This window comes from Aspergillus novofumigatus, assembly GCF_002847465.1.
Source record: "Aspergillus novofumigatus IBT 16806 chromosome Unknown P174scaffold_11, whole genome shotgun sequence".
NCBI lineage: Eukaryota > Fungi > Ascomycota > Eurotiomycetes > Eurotiales > Aspergillaceae > Aspergillus > Aspergillus novofumigatus.
Window position 1 is genome coordinate 670,965 of NW_020194284.1, and position 16,380 is coordinate 687,344.

Here is a 16,380-nt window from a genome sequence, read left to right on the forward strand (position 1 = left end):
GTCGTCCATAGTATATCATCCAAGTTCCATCATGCCCGCGGTTCGAACTGGAAATCATGCCCCAGTTGCTGTAGGAAAGGCCGGGGAAGGGTCAAATGCTCCTACGCATATGCCCTGGCGCGTACTCGGCCAAGCACTTTGGTTTCCTAGCCGCGACCAGGAACTTTGGTGGCTGCACACGGCTCCATTCTTCAACAGTCTTTTAATACAGTGTGGCTACCAAATTCATGAGCAATATCACTACCTATGCGTCTACCACAAATATATTCTTCCAGTTTTAGGGCTATTTATTCGTCCTGGAATTGATCCAGACCACCTTAGTTGTTTCACTCCAGAAGGCTATCCCTTCGAGCTGAGCGTTAATTTCCAGGAAAACCGATCTCTACTTCGACTAGGCTGCGGACCTATCGGTGCTTTTGCTGGCACTGAGCATGATCCCATGAATAAGTTTGCGACGCGGGAACTCTTGGTCAAACTAGCTCAGCTTGACCCTAATATCAACCTGGGGTGGTTTGATTACTTTGACTCTCAGCTCAGCCTCCCAGCCGAAGAGGCCAGAGTAACTTCGGAGCAACTCATTCCTCATCTACGGCAGACCAATGAGGTTGCCTTTGACCTGAAAGACGGAGCGATGGTTCCCAAATCATACTTCTTCGTCAAGCCCAAGTCGATTGTGACCGGCATCCCCACTGGCATACTAGCCTTCAAAGCAATGGAGGGTCTAAATGTGGACTTCGGAACCAGCCTGTCACTCCTCAAAGAACATCTCTTGCCATCTCTTGATGGACGCGACGCGGGCTCTCCTACTACGGAAGTATTCTTAATTGGCTTTGACTGCGTGGTTCCTGAAATGTCACGCCTGAAGCTATACGTTTGCAATACACACCTATGCCTTGACAACCTTCGTGCGTTCTGGACGCTAGGTGGCTGCCTGAGCGATCCCACCACAATGAAAGGGCTAGCCATTGCAGAGAAACTCTGGAACCTCCTTGGTTTCAGCGACACTCTGTACGACGAGGTGGGCGTGGACAAATTGCCACTGACATTTAACTACGAATTGAAGTTGCGAGGATCAGCACCAAAGCCACAGTTGTACTTGCCCGTACAAGGCAAAAGCGATGATTCTGTCGCCGACGCCTTGACTGACTTCTTTAAATATCTTGACTGGCACGGACACGCTTGTCGCTATAAGCGGGAGTTGGTGTCAAACTTGTAAGCACTCACTTACCCCTTTCGTCCGAAATATACCAAATTGACCACGAGACAGTCCCTGCCGAGATCTAAAAGAATCAGTAACGGCTCAGCGTTGGGTGGCTTTTTCTTTTACTGAGCCGTCCGGAGTGTATTTGACCGTATACTTTCATGCAATCGGTGGCGATGTAGGTCGCTGGCAATGATGTTACTTCAATATTGTTGGAACTGGGATCGAGGGACAAATTCCTTGTGTTTGCATCATCCGTTTATCGCTGTTTCCTGAAGGTGCTTGCCTGATCTAATAACTGTAGGAGGATGGCCTTGGTCAGAATTGGCAGCAGCAATTCTACTATCCATGGACACGCGCAGGGTATTATAATCATGACTATTCTCACTTAAATGGACGGCATGGTATTGATCATGTTTCGATCTAGAATCAGCTCCAGTCTGGAAACCATATGCTGGGATTTGTTGAAGATGGGTCAGGACAAATGAATCAACTAACTAGTTAATAGTTACTTTAAAATGTAACAGACTGTATTCCTACATCCATTCATGCATTTTACTGCTCACCCACATATTTTGTGTAACTAAGCAGGTGGAACTTAACTATTCATTGTAAAAGAAACAACGTGACTCTAGTCCTCTATTTCCTCTATCGATAGGTATCTTAAAATTCAACTCTGCGGCACTGTAGTCGGAAATTTCCTAATCATGCTCGCGGTAAATCGCACGCAAATGATAAGAGATTCCTTGTATTTGGGCTCTCGAGGGTTCAATGCGCCCTTTGACTCAAAGATGAATGTGCATCTTCCAAGAAATCTAGTATATCAGCGTTTAGCTTAATCTCATGGAATTCTTTCAGCAGTTAAAATTCGCCATTGATAATAGCCATGGACTCGGGTGAGATTCTTATTTCAATTGTTCAAGGGCCGAAACCTTTGCTGCTTGTATGCTGCATACGCCCAATCCTTGTTCATCGCGGACGCTACACCCTCTGCCACGTTCCAGCCATAGAGTCGCTCATTTAAACTGCCCACTAGTTTTCTGGCTATCAAAACTTCTGTTAACATTAGCTGCATACTGATAATATGTCACTTACTTATATATGGGAAACTATTGATTGCCCGAAACAGAATGTATCTGATATACTCTGCCAAAGGCTGCGTTTTGAGCATGCGTTTATCAAGAGCGCGACCTACAGCAACTCGTCGGTGACGCATATCATAGTACAATGAGAGGGTTCGCTCAAAGGTAATTGACCACGAATTGCTGTTCACTTCTTCAGCGTGAAACTTCCGCAACATATTGCTTAGAAGCAAAGCGAAGGTTTGAGCATCTTCCAGACTCTGCGACGCCCCTTGCCCCGTGATAGGTGACATGGCATGGGCTGAATCTCCAACCAAGACAATTCTATTTGCCCCCCACGTCGGTAGCTTTGGGAGAGTCTTGATGCAATATACGTGACTTGGCTCCGCTTCAGCGATGATCTTCCCTATCAAGAGGTCCTCCCCTGTGTTGCTGATAGGCGTTCCTTATAGTGACCTTATGCGATTCTCCTTCGCCGCATGGAGAACACTAAGCATAAGCTTCCTCAGGCTACTTCCTTCCGTTGAAGCCGAGGAACTGATGCTTCGAGATGATCAAGAAGTTTGTTTTGAGATAATATGGATGGTCACATCTTTTGTTGAGAGCGCGGAGTAGTGAATTTAAATGGTGTGATTTGTCCAACTAAGATACGCAATCTGGCGCCATTCTTCTTAGTCGAGCATCAAGTGATCATGGCCATTTTGTGAGCAGAACTAACGAAAGATTGACTGTAGTCTCTTTGCTCTTCGGAGCTGAAGGCGGTATTCCAGTGAGCCCTTATATCTAGGATTGCCACAAGCTTTCGTGCTTCAACCTCGAGATCATAGAAGGCTTCACGACGTTGAGGGCTTGCATCAATGAAAATTGCGAAGGATCTCACCTAATAAAATTGTAATAATTAATCTAAAGCAGAGGGGTCAGGTTTCTATATTCCTTTTTGTTCTCGCCTTATTCCTCGTGACGGAAGCACTTCTCATAGGGCACGGCAATTCGTTGAATCCTGAAGCTACGTGCTCTGGGAGGCTGCCGTCCCGTTCCCTTTCGTTCATTTCTTTGAAGGTAAAGTCCATAGAGCGTCTTCGAGGCTCTCTTGTTATCCCTTTCCTGTTTCCACAGTACCCCTACGTCGTCAAACTCCAACAAATCAAGTGAAAGTTTCCATACTGCTGCTCTAAATGAAGGAACATACACCGAATGTCCTACAGCGCCAGGTATACATTATTCTTCCCTACATGGGCGACCAAGGTACTTGTACGATACGTACATTATCGCAGTCCAAACAGTGCATAGTATGAGTTTGTCCTTATATTGGTATCGGGGCTGTCTTGGTATTCAAACTACTGGGAGCTCTTATCAAGGCATGCCTGCGGCAGTCGTTCGCCCAACCTCTATTGATCCTTACATAGAAGGCCAACGGCGATGCAACAAACGACGGGAATAATTAGAGTAACTAGCCATTTCCAAATGCATTTGCGAATGACTTCGCGACGCCATGTGAATGCAGCCGAATCGTTACTATAAGCCTTGTTAACATGTCGACTCATAGGGACAAGTTAACTCACATCCAGGGAAACGGCTGCGCAGGCACCTCAACCTCTAGGAACTTGCATAGAGGAGCCCACCCCTCCTTCACATTGAATATCAATAACCTGTCCGTCGGAATGTACCTCCTTACTTCCAGCTCGCGAAGTCTATGGATGTGAGGACCATACCCCTCATACTTTGAGCGCCACAGTGAGGCGTAGTTGTAGCACATTTGGTTCAGAGCCGCGTCGTTCCAATTGATCAAGAGTAACGCCCTCAGCAATCGACCTCTCCAATCATTTCCATAGAAGACACCCAAGGTATTGTTCCAGGAGGTCCACCACTGCTCGTCGGTGTCACGGGTGGTGAGGATAACCAAGCTATCCGGATACAGTTCTGCCAATTCTGCGTAAAAATCACCTAGTGGCGAATCCATGGTCGCCATGTATGAGAAAGTCAACTTTTGAAGCGATATCCCAGTGATTTCCTCTAGTTTAGATGCATTGGCATCCGGGCTCCCGAGCTTGGCTTTGAGAAGGTCTCTATATAATGCCGCGGCACCCTCTTCAGTTGTATATGTCAGAATACTTAACTCACACTAACCAGAGTAACGCAGACAATATAATAGAAACCACCATACCTTGATGAGCGTGCAAAGTAGCATCGTATCCCACTATCCGCAAAGCGGCGGCCAGAGAGGTTGTCCCTGTTCTGGGGAGCCCTGCGCCCACAATCCTTCGCCTTTCTCTGCCTGTCTTCATAGCTTGGAGAAGCGGGTGGAACGTTTCCTTCCGACTCCACGCAGTGGTATATGTGTGGAATCGGTGAACAGGGCCTCTGCTTTGGCCTTTACGCTGAAGCAGACGACTGACTGAAGGGTCTCTAGTGGCGTGTCTTTTTGGTGTTTTCTTCCGATGGGTGTTGGTGGTTTCGCTGATTCACAAGCCTGCCGCACTCTCAGGTACAGGTACACTTATAACGCCCAGCTGCAGGAGCAGCACCAGGTTCTTGTATTCTGTCGTTAGGTACCGTCAAATGACTCCAAAGATCTCTTTCAGAATTCGACAAACAACCAGTTACTCGATTTCTAATCTGAAATTCCATACAGCAGTTGTTGTTTACAGCAAATAATTGTGAGGAATGACGTCTCTTGGAATGCCTGACGCATCTCGTTGGTTACACAGCTTAGGCGGTCGAAAGGGACTTGGATCCATTTTGCTGGCTCTATGGGTCCAGTTGAGGTCATTGGCATCATGGCTTGTCCAACAGTCAGCTTCGGCACACGACCAACATTGCTCATGCACACTTTTCCTTTACCCCAGGGTCTAGGGAGCAGGCGATGGTAGTCAAATGCAAGGGGCTGTAACTGTCCCATAAAAAGCTCACCCCAGGCTAAGCGCTTTCTGGCTGCATTCTTGCGTTCCCAACCCCTTTTCTCGGACACCCTTAATTCTTAAACTGTGCTTCATAGCACTGCTGATATCTCCCTTGCAAGGATACCCGTCCCTTGATGACGGGGTCTAGGTTATATTTCCTTGCCTATCAGATATGATGCGATGAACGGGCTGAAGTCCGTTCTCCTGGTTCTTTGTGCCCTGCATTCAGTAGGCAGCTGGATTTAATAGACTGACGGAAGCCATAAGCAAGTTCTTTCAGCATTGGCCACTTTTCCTATGTAATATTCGGTCAAGCTGTGCTCGCTCCACTCCCTCTGTACGCCTCGCTTGACTGTATTTAGTATTCTAGATATTAGTACAGATTTCGTGATTCATTGCTGACGAGTCAGTCACCCTTGCTGCCATGTTTGCGTTAGGTAGACTGGGAATGTGGCCCGCAAAGATGTCCATAGTACGCAGTTTACGACATTCATAAATGCATTTATTATTGGTAACCTGCTATTTGCCAAGGAGTCAAGGGATTCCCCTTTAAGTGGGTCTTAAACAACTGTCGTTAATTATAGGGACAGTACTGTAAGCAACGGTGTGAGCTATGCAAAATGGTCGAAATTTGCAGCCGCAGAGAAATAAAAGGAAGTTTCAGCAGTTGACGCGACACATAGAGCAACGCTTCTCGTTTACAGGTCCCCAGCAAAATGATATACTCCACAGTTCTGTCTGTCCCAGCATCATTGCAGGCTTTTGTCACTGGTGTTGGATTACACTACCTCGTATTTCGTCACGGAGAATGGGACCTTGAGACGCCCTCAGTTCTTCGCTGTTTTATGGTGGCAGAAGTTTTGTTACTGCTTCAGATGGTCATTCAGTCTAAGTTAGACGATCATGTTGATTCATTTTCTGCTACCATAATCATACAAGTAACTTGCGGTTTGCTTGCTGGATTATGGTTTAGTCTTCTCACTTACAGAGGAGTTTTTCATCGACTTCGAGCATTTCCGGGGCCATTTTGCGCCAGATTCTCGACGCTTTACCAGACATACTTGATGGCAAATCATCCCGACAGCTTTAACGTCGTGCAGGGCATGCATAAGAGATACGGCGATTATGTTCGACTAGGTAAGGACGAGACTACCGCCGAGCTACAGGTTGGAGATATCGCAAGCGCTAATGAATCTAGGGCCGTGCGAGATATCAATTAATCACCCCGACGCAGTCGGTGCAATTTACTCCGCTAAGTCGCAATGCATGAAGGCTCCATGGTATGGCATAGGTCGCCCTTACGAGTCATTATTTGCAGTACGCGAAAAGGAGGAACATGTGCGGCGTCGGCGGGTGTGGGATATGGCCATGCATCCGAGATGTAAGTGATAAACTCGCTCCCACAATCATGCTTATTATAGTTATGCTTTTTGATTTTAAGACGCATCTAACCGATATTACAGGTCTCGAGAAATACGAAATCAGATTGCGCAATTGTATGGATGCACTCTTACAGAACGTCAAAATACATGAGGGTATGCCAGTAGATGTCTCTCAGTGGTTCAGTTGCTTAGCATTCGATGTGAGTCACATGACAGTGAGTTGTAATCGTTGCAGCATCCTGACTGAGCTTTTGCTCTAGGTCGCCAGCGCCTTAGCTTTCGGAGACACTCCCCACACTTCTCGAGACGGAAATGTTCATTATATACTTAAGGCGCTCCACAGAAGCCGAATGGGCGCGATCTTGGGCAATATGGTTTGGTTGGTATCGTGGATGAAGACAATTCCTGGCTTTGACTCGCAAGTAAAACTCTTCATAAAGTATTCGGAGGACGAAATTATTAAGGCCCGAAAGGTAAACACGCATTTCGAACTAGGACAACTGATTCTGCCTGCTCAGAGTTACTGACCGTGGAAACAGAAAGACCAAGATGACAGTTTTGTATTTTCTTGGCTGTGGAAAGATTACCTGAAGGGTCCTCAAAGCAAGCAGGCCAGAATGAACCTGACATCTGATGCATCACTTATTGTGTTCGCGGGCAGGCAAGTAGTACCATTCACTAGAGAAGTGTACGGAAAGTTAACCTACTTGGCCAGCGATGCGATTGCTATCGTGTTGACCGGGCTCTTCTATTTTCTCGCTAGTATGCCGCAGCAACTGAGACGACTTCAATTGGAAATCGACGAACTCCAGATGGGTCTGGATGGGAAAATAGACAGCGACACACTCGCAAAGCTTCCTCATCTTAATGGTCTTATCAACGAATGCCTGCGGCTTCATTATCCAGGACCCTCGGGATTCCCGCGCAAAACACCTCCCCAGGGCGTCTATATAGGTGAGAAGTACATACCAGGCGATGTTCTAGTCAAGGTACCCTTTCATACCTTGTTCCGAGACGAGCGCAATTTCGAACGACCTGAAGAGTTCATACCCGAAAGGTGGACCACCCAGAAAGAGCTCGTCCTCAAACCCAGTGTATTCACGCCTTTTCTGTCGGGCACGTATAGCTGTGTAGGTAAGCAATTTGCGCTTATTGAATTAAGGCATATTCTTGTGGAGTTAGTGCGGAGATATGAAGTTCGCTTTGCTCCTGAGCAAAATCCGGATGATTATTGGTGTCAGCGGAAAGATGGCTATGCTATGACCGTTGCACCATTGTCACTTGTCTTTGAAACCAGGAGCCACGAGGCTGTTACTACTGAACATTGACACAATAGACCTTCCACAAAACGAGATCTTCCCTGAACTTATCGTTTACTGTCATAAAAGATATCAACTATTATTGGGAACAACTTGGCCTATGGTGGATAAGTACATTGCGGCAAAATATGGGTTCATCATTCTGCATTTCTTCGTCTATCTTCCGTCCCTAGTTGAAGCAAGAACGAATTCGACTCATCCTGACAAAAGGTAGTTAGTTAGTTAGTTAAACACTTCTTTTGTGTGTGATCACCTATTTATTAAACGGCGCTAGTCTACGTCCGCCAGCTGACCTGGTGAATTGGATCCAAGAAAGGCTTAGTGCGATTTGTTCAATTTCTCGAGACCCACATATTCAATAACTCCCCACCCCACATCCATTACGGGGTATACGAATTACTACTTTGGGATTAATCTAGAACTTTCTCAATTGTCAGCGCATCTCATTGGCTTGACCAAGCCATATATTTTCTGTTGCCCCGCAAGTCCTCGAATGGCCACGCTGATTCCATTCGAATGTGCCGTAGAACAGCTGGCGTCATTCTCAACGGTGGGTCATTCAGTTCTATTCCACATTCTCCTGTAACAGATTTTAAGATTTACCCTTCGAGTTTCGGGCTAGACCCGAAGCTCATGCGGGGTTTACGGCGAACTCTAACCCCAGTCCATCCGGTAACATACCGGAGTAGGAACGAGCGAAAGAACGAGCTACCCCGCATTCATTCCCTGCTTGATAAACTGAGTGGGAGTGTACACCATTTCGATCTTGGTACTTTGCAGCAACGCCAGCACAGCCATTATAAGTCAACATGCAAAGATATACAACCACACGCCGTACACAATTCTCGAGCTGCGATGAATGTCGCCGGTTGCGAGTGAGGTGTGACGCCACGAGCCGAAGCGATGATGCCGAAGGGTCGCTGGACCCCTGCACCCGATGTCTGAAACGACATAAAGAATGCACGTTTAAGGTAACCCTATCTCAGGACTAGCACCAGAAATACCGATTGCTAACAGCCAGCCTCCTCTCCCTGTCTTAGTGGATAAACGATATGAGGCTACGAGGGCCAAAGAGAGGATTCGGGGCCGGAAGGGATAGTGTTCGCCACCAATCAGAATCTTCGACAGCGAGTAATAACACAACATCACAAGATACCGGCCCTGAAAACGTCTCAGTACTAGGAGAAACCACCAAACGCATGCTCAACACCCTTCCATGGATCGCAGATAATGACGGTGGAGTTGCTCCAGACAGCGTCCAGTTGCTGCCGCTTAAAAGCCGTGCAGCGCTAACGGCGTCTCCACTAGACGAATTGAGCCCGTTGGACTGCCATCTGCTCCTAGCCATTTATCGTGCAGGCTTTGATACAATCTTTAGCTCCAGGATGAGCAGATATGGCTGCCCGTTCCTGTAAGTTCACCGTTCATTACAGCACATTTCCAAGGCGCCTCTGCCTAACGTATAATAGCTCCGAAAGTGGTGTTGGAGAGGACTACAACAGCATCTCGGATGTCTGTAAGAATCTGGATCGGTGGATGGCGGAGATGTCGCAACATAATCGGCAGCCGGCATGGAATGGTTCCATCCAAGAACAGATCCTCGAAGATAGTTTTGAAGACGAGTCTCTCCGCTGCACCATTGCCGCTTCTCAGCGAGGTGGTTACCACTTGCCTCTCAAACTCGAGATGCGACGCTTGCATACCAGGGCATCATACTCGCGCTGTGGCGCCATGCGAGACGGGATATTGTCCGTGTGATCAACCGACCGTCTTACCAGTCAATGCTTGCCCTCTTCCTGTTCGCCTTGACTCCGGTTCCAGCAGGAATTTCGGAGGAAGAAGAGGCTGATGGGATTTCTGGCCAATCTTGTATTCATGCTGCCCTACAGCATATACAGACTCTTCGGGCCCGGCAGCGAAGCCTGCAGTTTAATGGGACCAGAGTTTCACAGCCCATAAAATCGGCCGAAGGCCCGCCTAGCTTGGAGCTGATCAGGGCCACTGATTTTATTACAGCTGAGAACATAGCGTATTGGGCGGCACTGACCTTTGACACATCTGCCTCTCTCACCCTTAACTGCCGGCCGCTACTTTCCTCCGGACTTTTTGGCTTTGAGGCCGAGTTACCGTGGCGTCTAGTCCGGGCTGGCGCAACTATATTTCAAACTAAGTTAGAGAACAAACAGGCCCACGGCCACCACAATATAACGGATGAGCAGGCCAACCAGATCATAGCAAGTGGGATGGCATGGAAGCTTTTCGCGTGGAAATTAACTGCGGTCTTTAAGGAAGCGTTACGGGATGGTCATGATGAATCTGAGGTTCAAAGAGTATTTTCGTTGGTGGTCGGGGCAATACATCAATTTAATACTATATACCGTCCTCCCTTGGAGGCGTGCCAAAGGCGCATGCCGTTCCTTGGGCAGCACACCAAGCTCCGATGGTGTGAGTGGCTACTCCCGAACCCGCTGGCGTATGCTTATTGAACTGACCTACTCATAGACTCGCTAATGCTCCACTATTACCTCAGCATATTATTGCTGGCCAACATTATAGAGGCTACAGATCGCTTCGACTTGCTTGCGGATATAGAAGAGGCCTATGCGGACGCAGAGAGTGTGGTTGTGAACACTTTAATGTTCGGTCTTCAAAATACCGTTAAGTTGGGTGTAAAGGTGGAATCTAAATCGCACGATGATGTAGGAGTTACTCAGACGTCCATCATCGCTCCTCTCATCTCCATAGACCCCTATCCGCACCATATCGTCGCTGGTGTGCAGCTTGTCCAAAAGGCCGCTGACCGAGAGCTGGCGCGGGGGAAGATCAGCCAAGGTGCTCATGAAAACTTGCGAGCTGTTTTGGAGAGGACTTTGGGACATCTTCCGCAGAGTTCTAAATCGGTTAAAGCACTCAGGGATACGTTCTCCAAGGGGCTGCAACGCGAAGGGGGAGAACCGCCAATGCCGTACTCCGTTTAACATGTGCTTATACAGAGCGTTGCTGGGTGTTGTAGTAGTGGTTTTTGCTATATCGACAAAGCAACCATGATTATTACCTCGGTCTTGCCAATGGTCCTCTCCCAATGGATGAGGTATTTATGCTTGCGGCACCCATGCCTGCCCACTGGTGCAGTCTACAACTCGTGCGGATATTGAAAACATTCCTATCAGTGGGTTTTGATGTGGTTTTTGTTGGGATACAGACAAGTGGAGCGTAGTACGAAGTACTACAGTAGGATATGTATGTTATCGAGTGGTGGGGTTTCAAAATCTCTAGAGCCGTTCTCATCCATCCCACAGATCCAGTGCATTCTGAAGGTCCGCTAGCACGATCCGTCATTGGTATGATGGTACTATTGAGCAAATAAAGCGGTAGCTGACGAGAAACTTTGCAGGATTAGGCGCAGACAGAGTGGAATTGCTTCCACTCGATGCCTGTAACCAACCAATCTCAGACGACATTGTCCACTACTGGAAAAGTTCCATATGACATGTCATGTCAGCGCGGTCATGGCTCTAAGAATGCAGTTTTGACTCTAACATGATGCTACTGTCTTCCATCACGTATCACCGAAGATTGATGTTGTCACAAACACAGCTCCCAATTGAGGCATATTCGGTACACCTCACATCTGGAGCGACGGACATCCACTTTGTTGAGAATGGTCAATTAAACTTTGCCTCGACCTAGCAAAATCGGCGTCTTGTCACCCCCTGTAATTCCACTAGTCCATTGGACCACGGAATATACCGGAAGGGGTAGAGTAAATTAGCCTGATAAGAGGTAGCAGAATGCCTGGTTTGTCGTTATTCCTCTGGGCACATCCGACTTCTGGCCTGGATGACCACGTTCTCGTCAATATATAATACCGCAGTCGCCAGTAATAACGGCAGTCCAATATCAATCATTTTAGCGCAATAGAATGGCAGACTTCTCGGAATATACTGGCCCCAGCGACGAATGGACTGCCCTCGAATCAACCCTCCCCGCGCCCACGCCCGGCCTCAGCGTATATCTGGTTGGCTGTTTTCATGAAATGAAGTATCAAATTTTCGTAGAGCTAAGGACCTAACTTATATACAAGCCATGAGGTATCACAACCACACATCCAAAGGCAGACTATGTATTTCTAACAGGAACGTCACTAATCTCAATTACAGTGTACTGGGGAATCACTTGTCCCTTATACGGTATCTCCTTTTTCCTGCCTTCAATCATCAAGGATCTTGGATACACCTCGTCAACCGCTCAGCTCCTCACAGTTCCCATTTATATTACTGCCGCTGGGGTTGCTGTTGGCGCTGCCTGGCTTTCTGATCGCCACAAGCAGCGTTCTCCCTTCATCTTGTTCTTCATGTCTCTGATCGCCATTGGTTTCATCATCGTCATTTCTTCTACCGGTCGTGGAGTTCCCGGGCTCGTCTACCTCGGCGCCTTCATTGCTGTGGTTGGTAAGTCTGCAATCAACACCTTTTGACCGCGGACTACGTATTCTGACCCCACACTTCCTTCTAGGGATCTACCCTGCTTTCCCTGGTAATGTCACCTGGATTAGTGTCAATCTCGCCGGCGACTATAAGCGTGCGGCCGGAATGGCCCTGCACATTGGTCCGGGCAATTTCGCCGGGGTATGGATCCTCGGTCCCGTTTCTCCCATGGTGATAACTGTCAGCTCCTCTCTAGCAATGTCATCCAACTTTTACCGCTCAAAGGATGCACCCAACTACATCCTGGGCCATACCTTGGAGCTGGGCTTCTGTATGATGGGCATCATCGCTGTCGTTATTCTGCGCCTGAAGTATCAGCGCATCAACCGCAAGCGCGAGAGGCTTGATTTGTCTCAATATGATGTCTATCAGATGGTACGCAGAGGTGATCGTTCACCTATGTTCAAATACATGTTGTAGAACCGAGACTCAATTTTACCGGATGGAGGTAGTCAATGGCTCGCCTTGTATCGTTATATGTAAACTTATCTCCATAAATCGAGGTTAACGAGAACCTATCATTCAACTAAAGCGAGACATTCTATACTAAAAATATTATAGAACTACCTCTGCTTCCTCCTATGCCGTGCGATCATCCTATCGGGCTGTGGCATCCGCTGTCGTGATTTAAACGAGGACTATCCTCTACCGCTCTGCGAAATTTTCAAATTTCACATCCTAGGGAGGATGCAAGATTCTGATAAGGCAGGAGATTCTGGATTCCAGCGCGCTAGGAGTCTAGTATGTAAGATAGACGCATTTCCCTTTCCACTTGTGAGCATCTCCTTGAACAAGCTCTTCAAACATCCACTTTGCCAAGTCCAGCCGACTAATAGTCCATCCAATCTTGATACCCTGCTCCTCCTCATCTTGGTTCTTGAAGACCTCATCCTCCCAGATCCAACCTACTCGGACAGATCCACGCCCTTTCATTTTACCATGAGTCAACAGCGGCGGTCGTAGCATAACGTAGCCACCAAGAGGCGAATCAGCTTCCTTGGCTGCTTCACGTACGACCTTCTCCAAAACCGCAGTGTCCTCCTGGGCGATTGGCAGGAGCCACAAGTAAAGTGGAATCGATAGAAGAGGCTGATCTCGCTGCGAGCCATGACCAACCGACGATATCGGTATGTATAGGGGCGTATTTGAGATTCCGCCTGTGGATCTCAGCTCACGGAGAGCATTAATCACTGCAATAGCAGTGTCTCCCGTGATGGTGGCATCCTGCATGCCAATTGGGCGGAACGGATTAATTGAGAATTTGGGAAGACTTGTAACACCACTGAAGATGAGTTCGGGATCGCTGCGAAGAAGCCTAACGACCGTCTTCACATCACGGGATGAACCTTCTGTGACGATGAGTTGCGACTCGACAATCTCGTTCGATACGCCGAGATCTGACAAGACCTTTCTGAGTTTGGATTCATCCCGGACGACTACAACGGTCTATGTAAGTCAATGTAGAGTAAACAATGGGCTGAGTGACTTACGGGCAGCGGCGCGATGGCCCGCCAGTAATGTCCATGCTAGCACATGACTCAGTGTAGCTCCGGAAGCCCCAACGAATGCCGCCTTAACACTCATCAGGATTATTAATTGTATGAGAATGCCGGCTGAGGAATCTGGGGTTTCTTTAACTTTCAGTTACATGTATTTTATACAGTAGACTCGGGCGAGTTTAGACCGACGGAGAACGTTCAGCGGAGGGAAGTTGATCCGCTGTCCAAGACGGTTGGCCCACTTTCTGATACCGCTCCGTCCGCGGACCCCGAATATGTAAACTGTCAGCTTTCCTAAAGAAAGACTCAAGCTGGTTTACTTGCGCTTTGAGAGCTGATATATTATGGAAGGTTATACTGCAAGTTCGGGAGTCAATGAACACTCATCTCCTGCCGTGCATTTACCGGTTGCCATTGTGATATACTATGTCACGAAACTTCATTGTTCTTTCTTCATAAAAAAAAGCAAAGTGTTATAGATTGGCAGCCCATGTTTACTTGACCTCCTTCTCGATAGTTATAGTACACGTTTTAGACACAAGATATTCTGCAACAGCGACATCCTTCCCAGACTCTTTACCGTAGCCTGACAACTTCATACCTCTAAATGGAATCTCAGCAGCCGAGAAGTTACCGGTATTGAGACCGATCATGCCTGTTTCAAGATTCTCCAACATGCGCCAACAACGATCGATGTCCTTGGTAAAAACGTAACTTGCGAGGCCCATATCAGTATCGTTGGCTAACTTTGTCACCTCCGCCTCTGTCTTGAACGAGTATACGGCGGCAATTGGAGCAAAGCTTTCCTCATGAGTGATTAGCATCGAGGAATTCATGTCGCGAATGATGGTAGGTTCGAAGAAGTATCCGCATCCAAATTCGCTGGCCACAGGAGCCTTCCCACCATGAACCACTTTAGCACCTCGCTGGACGGCATCCTCCACTTGACGTCGGGCCTTTTCCACTCCTCGAATGGTGGTCAGGGGACCCATAGTGACAGAATCCCGAGAACCGTGGCCAAGTTTGATACTTCTTGGGTGGCCAACCAACTTGGTGAGGAACTCTTCGTAGATCTCCTCCTGTACGTAAATCCGGTTCGCAGTGACGCAGGCCTGACCCGCATTGCGCCATTTAAGCGCCGTCAGCTGCGCAAGTGCCTGGCATTGGTCTGCGTCCGAAAATATAATGAAAGGGCAATTACCACCAAGTTCCAGGGATAACTTTTTCGGGCCTTCAGCGCAGTGTTTGGCGATTATGCTTCCTATCTTGGTTGACCCAGTGAAAGAAACCTTCTGGACCAGTGGATGTTTGCATAGTGCTTCCGACAGCGAAGGGGTATTCTTGTTTGATGTTGTGACCACGTTGAACACTCCGGGAGCAAACCCTGCCTTCACTGCCAGGTAAGCAAGGGTCAGCGCGGTCAAAGGGGTCTCCGGAGATGGTTTGGCGATCATAGTGCACCCCGCAGCGAGAGCTGCGCCCACTTTGCGCAGGATCATCCTATCGACATGTTTGTCAGATTCCTCGGTGAGCGCCAAACGCATAGTTGCACACAAATGAATACTGACGCAACAGGAAAATTCCAGGGGACCAGAGCAACGCAGACTCCAATCGGATGTTTCACAACCAGTACTCGTCGATTTGGAGCGGATGGTATGCTGATATCACCACGGATTCTTTCTGCTTCTCCAGCAAACCACCATGTAAAGCCAGTTGCGTAGTCAATCTCGGCATAAGCTTCTACCAGTGGCTTTCCAGACTCGCAGCACAGAATGGTAGCCAGATCGTCACGGTTAGCACAGATGAGTTCATGCCATTTCAGGAGCAGCTGGGCGCGGACTCTGGGATTTACAAGGCGGTACGATTGAAATGCCTTGCAGGACGACTGCACAACGTCCTCAATATCCTCAACCGTGAGGTCTGGGCATGACGCGAAGACCTTGCCTGTTCCTGGATCTATATGCAGTCGCGTCAATGGCATCAGAAGGAGGGGCAGAGCTTGATCATACCTTCAACATCAAATACTCCGCCTCCTTTGGCCTCAATACACGTGCCGTGAGAGTAAGCACGGGTGTGAAAGAGTGACGGGTCTCTTAACTGAGAATACATATACCTATTAGCGCATGGCATCCCACAGCTGGAGACCTGAAGCGCTGTCCAGGTACACACACTTACCACAAAGGGCAGATTCTGGATACCGTTTTTCATCTTGGTATACTCCTTGAAGCGTCAAGGTCACGGAAATTGAGTGAATGATCGAGTCACTAATGTCTCCAACAACTCGTTGTGGCATAGCGATAATCAGATTTCTGCCGACTGGCGTACTTATACTCAACAAGGTGTCACCAGAAATAAGCGCACGGGGTGGCTCCGAGATATTTGGGCCCATTCAGGATGCAGTGGGGTACTGTCGGGGTAGTTTTGGCTGGCAATTTCGTATGGAAGGCGCGAGGCGATGATACAAGGGATTCCGATGGATATGCTTTCAGTAGTTGATCTATGTCTTTCCT

The 16,380-nt window shown here is 48.0% G+C and overlaps 9 protein-coding genes across 9 annotated transcripts; 4 read left to right on the plus strand and 5 right to left on the minus strand.

Annotated features, from left to right (window-relative positions):
* Positions 1-109: 109 nt before the first annotated feature.
* Positions 110-1,397, plus strand: P174DRAFT_464796 (putative dimethylallyl tryptophan synthase; the record flags this gene model as incomplete). Its single annotated transcript, XM_024830450.1, has 2 exons — positions 110-1,212; positions 1,268-1,397. 2 exons carry the CDS (start codon positions 110-112, stop codon positions 1,395-1,397), a joined length of 1,233 nt encoding a protein of 410 aa, XP_024677682.1.
* A 537-nt stretch (positions 1,398-1,934) lies between these two features.
* On the minus strand, positions 1,935-2,437 carry P174DRAFT_471801 (uncharacterized protein). Its single transcript, XM_024830611.1, has one exon. The coding sequence runs from the start codon at positions 2,274-2,276 to the stop codon at positions 2,112-2,114; it is 165 nt and encodes a 54-aa protein (XP_024677683.1). The 5' UTR covers positions 2,277-2,437; the 3' UTR covers positions 1,935-2,111.
* P174DRAFT_379453 (FAD-dependent oxidoreductase) lies at positions 2,289-2,705 on the minus strand (the record flags this gene model as incomplete). Its single annotated transcript, XM_024822917.1, has 1 exon — positions 2,289-2,705. A coding segment is annotated over one exon (417 nt), but the record flags the coding sequence as incomplete, so codon positions are not given.
* Positions 2,706-3,841: 1,136 nt separating this feature from the next.
* Positions 3,842-4,568, minus strand: P174DRAFT_379526 (sulfotransferase family protein; the record flags this gene model as incomplete). Its single annotated transcript, XM_024822922.1, has 2 exons — positions 3,842-4,330; positions 4,443-4,568. The coding sequence occupies 2 exons, from the start codon at positions 4,566-4,568 to the stop codon at positions 3,842-3,844; spliced, it is 615 nt and encodes a 204-aa protein (XP_024677685.1).
* A 1,331-nt stretch (positions 4,569-5,899) lies between these two features.
* On the plus strand, positions 5,900-7,893 carry P174DRAFT_464797 (cytochrome P450; the record flags this gene model as incomplete). Its single annotated transcript, XM_024830451.1, has 6 exons — positions 5,900-6,320; positions 6,382-6,564; positions 6,647-6,765; positions 6,826-7,038; positions 7,105-7,226; positions 7,281-7,893. The coding sequence occupies 6 exons, from the start codon at positions 5,900-5,902 to the stop codon at positions 7,891-7,893; spliced, it is 1,671 nt and encodes a 556-aa protein (XP_024677686.1).
* Positions 7,894-8,936: 1,043 nt separating this feature from the next.
* Positions 8,937-10,862, plus strand: P174DRAFT_435788 (uncharacterized protein; the record flags this gene model as incomplete). Its single annotated transcript, XM_024825956.1, has 4 exons — positions 8,937-9,295; positions 9,354-9,636; positions 9,663-10,329; positions 10,387-10,862. The coding sequence occupies 4 exons, from the start codon at positions 8,937-8,939 to the stop codon at positions 10,860-10,862; spliced, it is 1,785 nt and encodes a 594-aa protein (XP_024677687.1).
* A 944-nt stretch (positions 10,863-11,806) lies between these two features.
* Positions 11,807-12,854, plus strand: P174DRAFT_455277 (MFS general substrate transporter; the record flags this gene model as incomplete). The annotated part of the gene is made up of 4 exons (XM_024829307.1): positions 11,807-11,909; positions 12,045-12,335; positions 12,400-12,746; positions 12,792-12,854. The coding sequence occupies 4 exons, from the start codon at positions 11,807-11,809 to the stop codon at positions 12,852-12,854; spliced, it is 804 nt and encodes a 267-aa protein (XP_024677688.1).
* Positions 12,855-13,103: 249 nt separating this feature from the next.
* Positions 13,104-13,945, minus strand: P174DRAFT_446133 (uncharacterized protein). The gene has a single exon (XM_024828510.1). The coding sequence runs from the start codon at positions 13,599-13,601 to the stop codon at positions 13,110-13,112; it is 492 nt and encodes a 163-aa protein (XP_024677689.1). The 5' UTR covers positions 13,602-13,945; the 3' UTR covers positions 13,104-13,109.
* A 407-nt stretch (positions 13,946-14,352) lies between these two features.
* On the minus strand, positions 14,353-16,078 carry P174DRAFT_397436 (NAD-dependent succinate-semialdehyde dehydrogenase; the record flags this gene model as incomplete). The annotated part of the gene is made up of 3 exons (XM_024823796.1): positions 14,353-15,370; positions 15,439-15,826; positions 15,880-16,078. The coding sequence occupies 3 exons, from the start codon at positions 16,076-16,078 to the stop codon at positions 14,365-14,367; spliced, it is 1,593 nt and encodes a 530-aa protein (XP_024677690.1). The 3' UTR covers positions 14,353-14,364.
* Between the last annotated feature and the right edge of the window lie 302 nt (positions 16,079-16,380).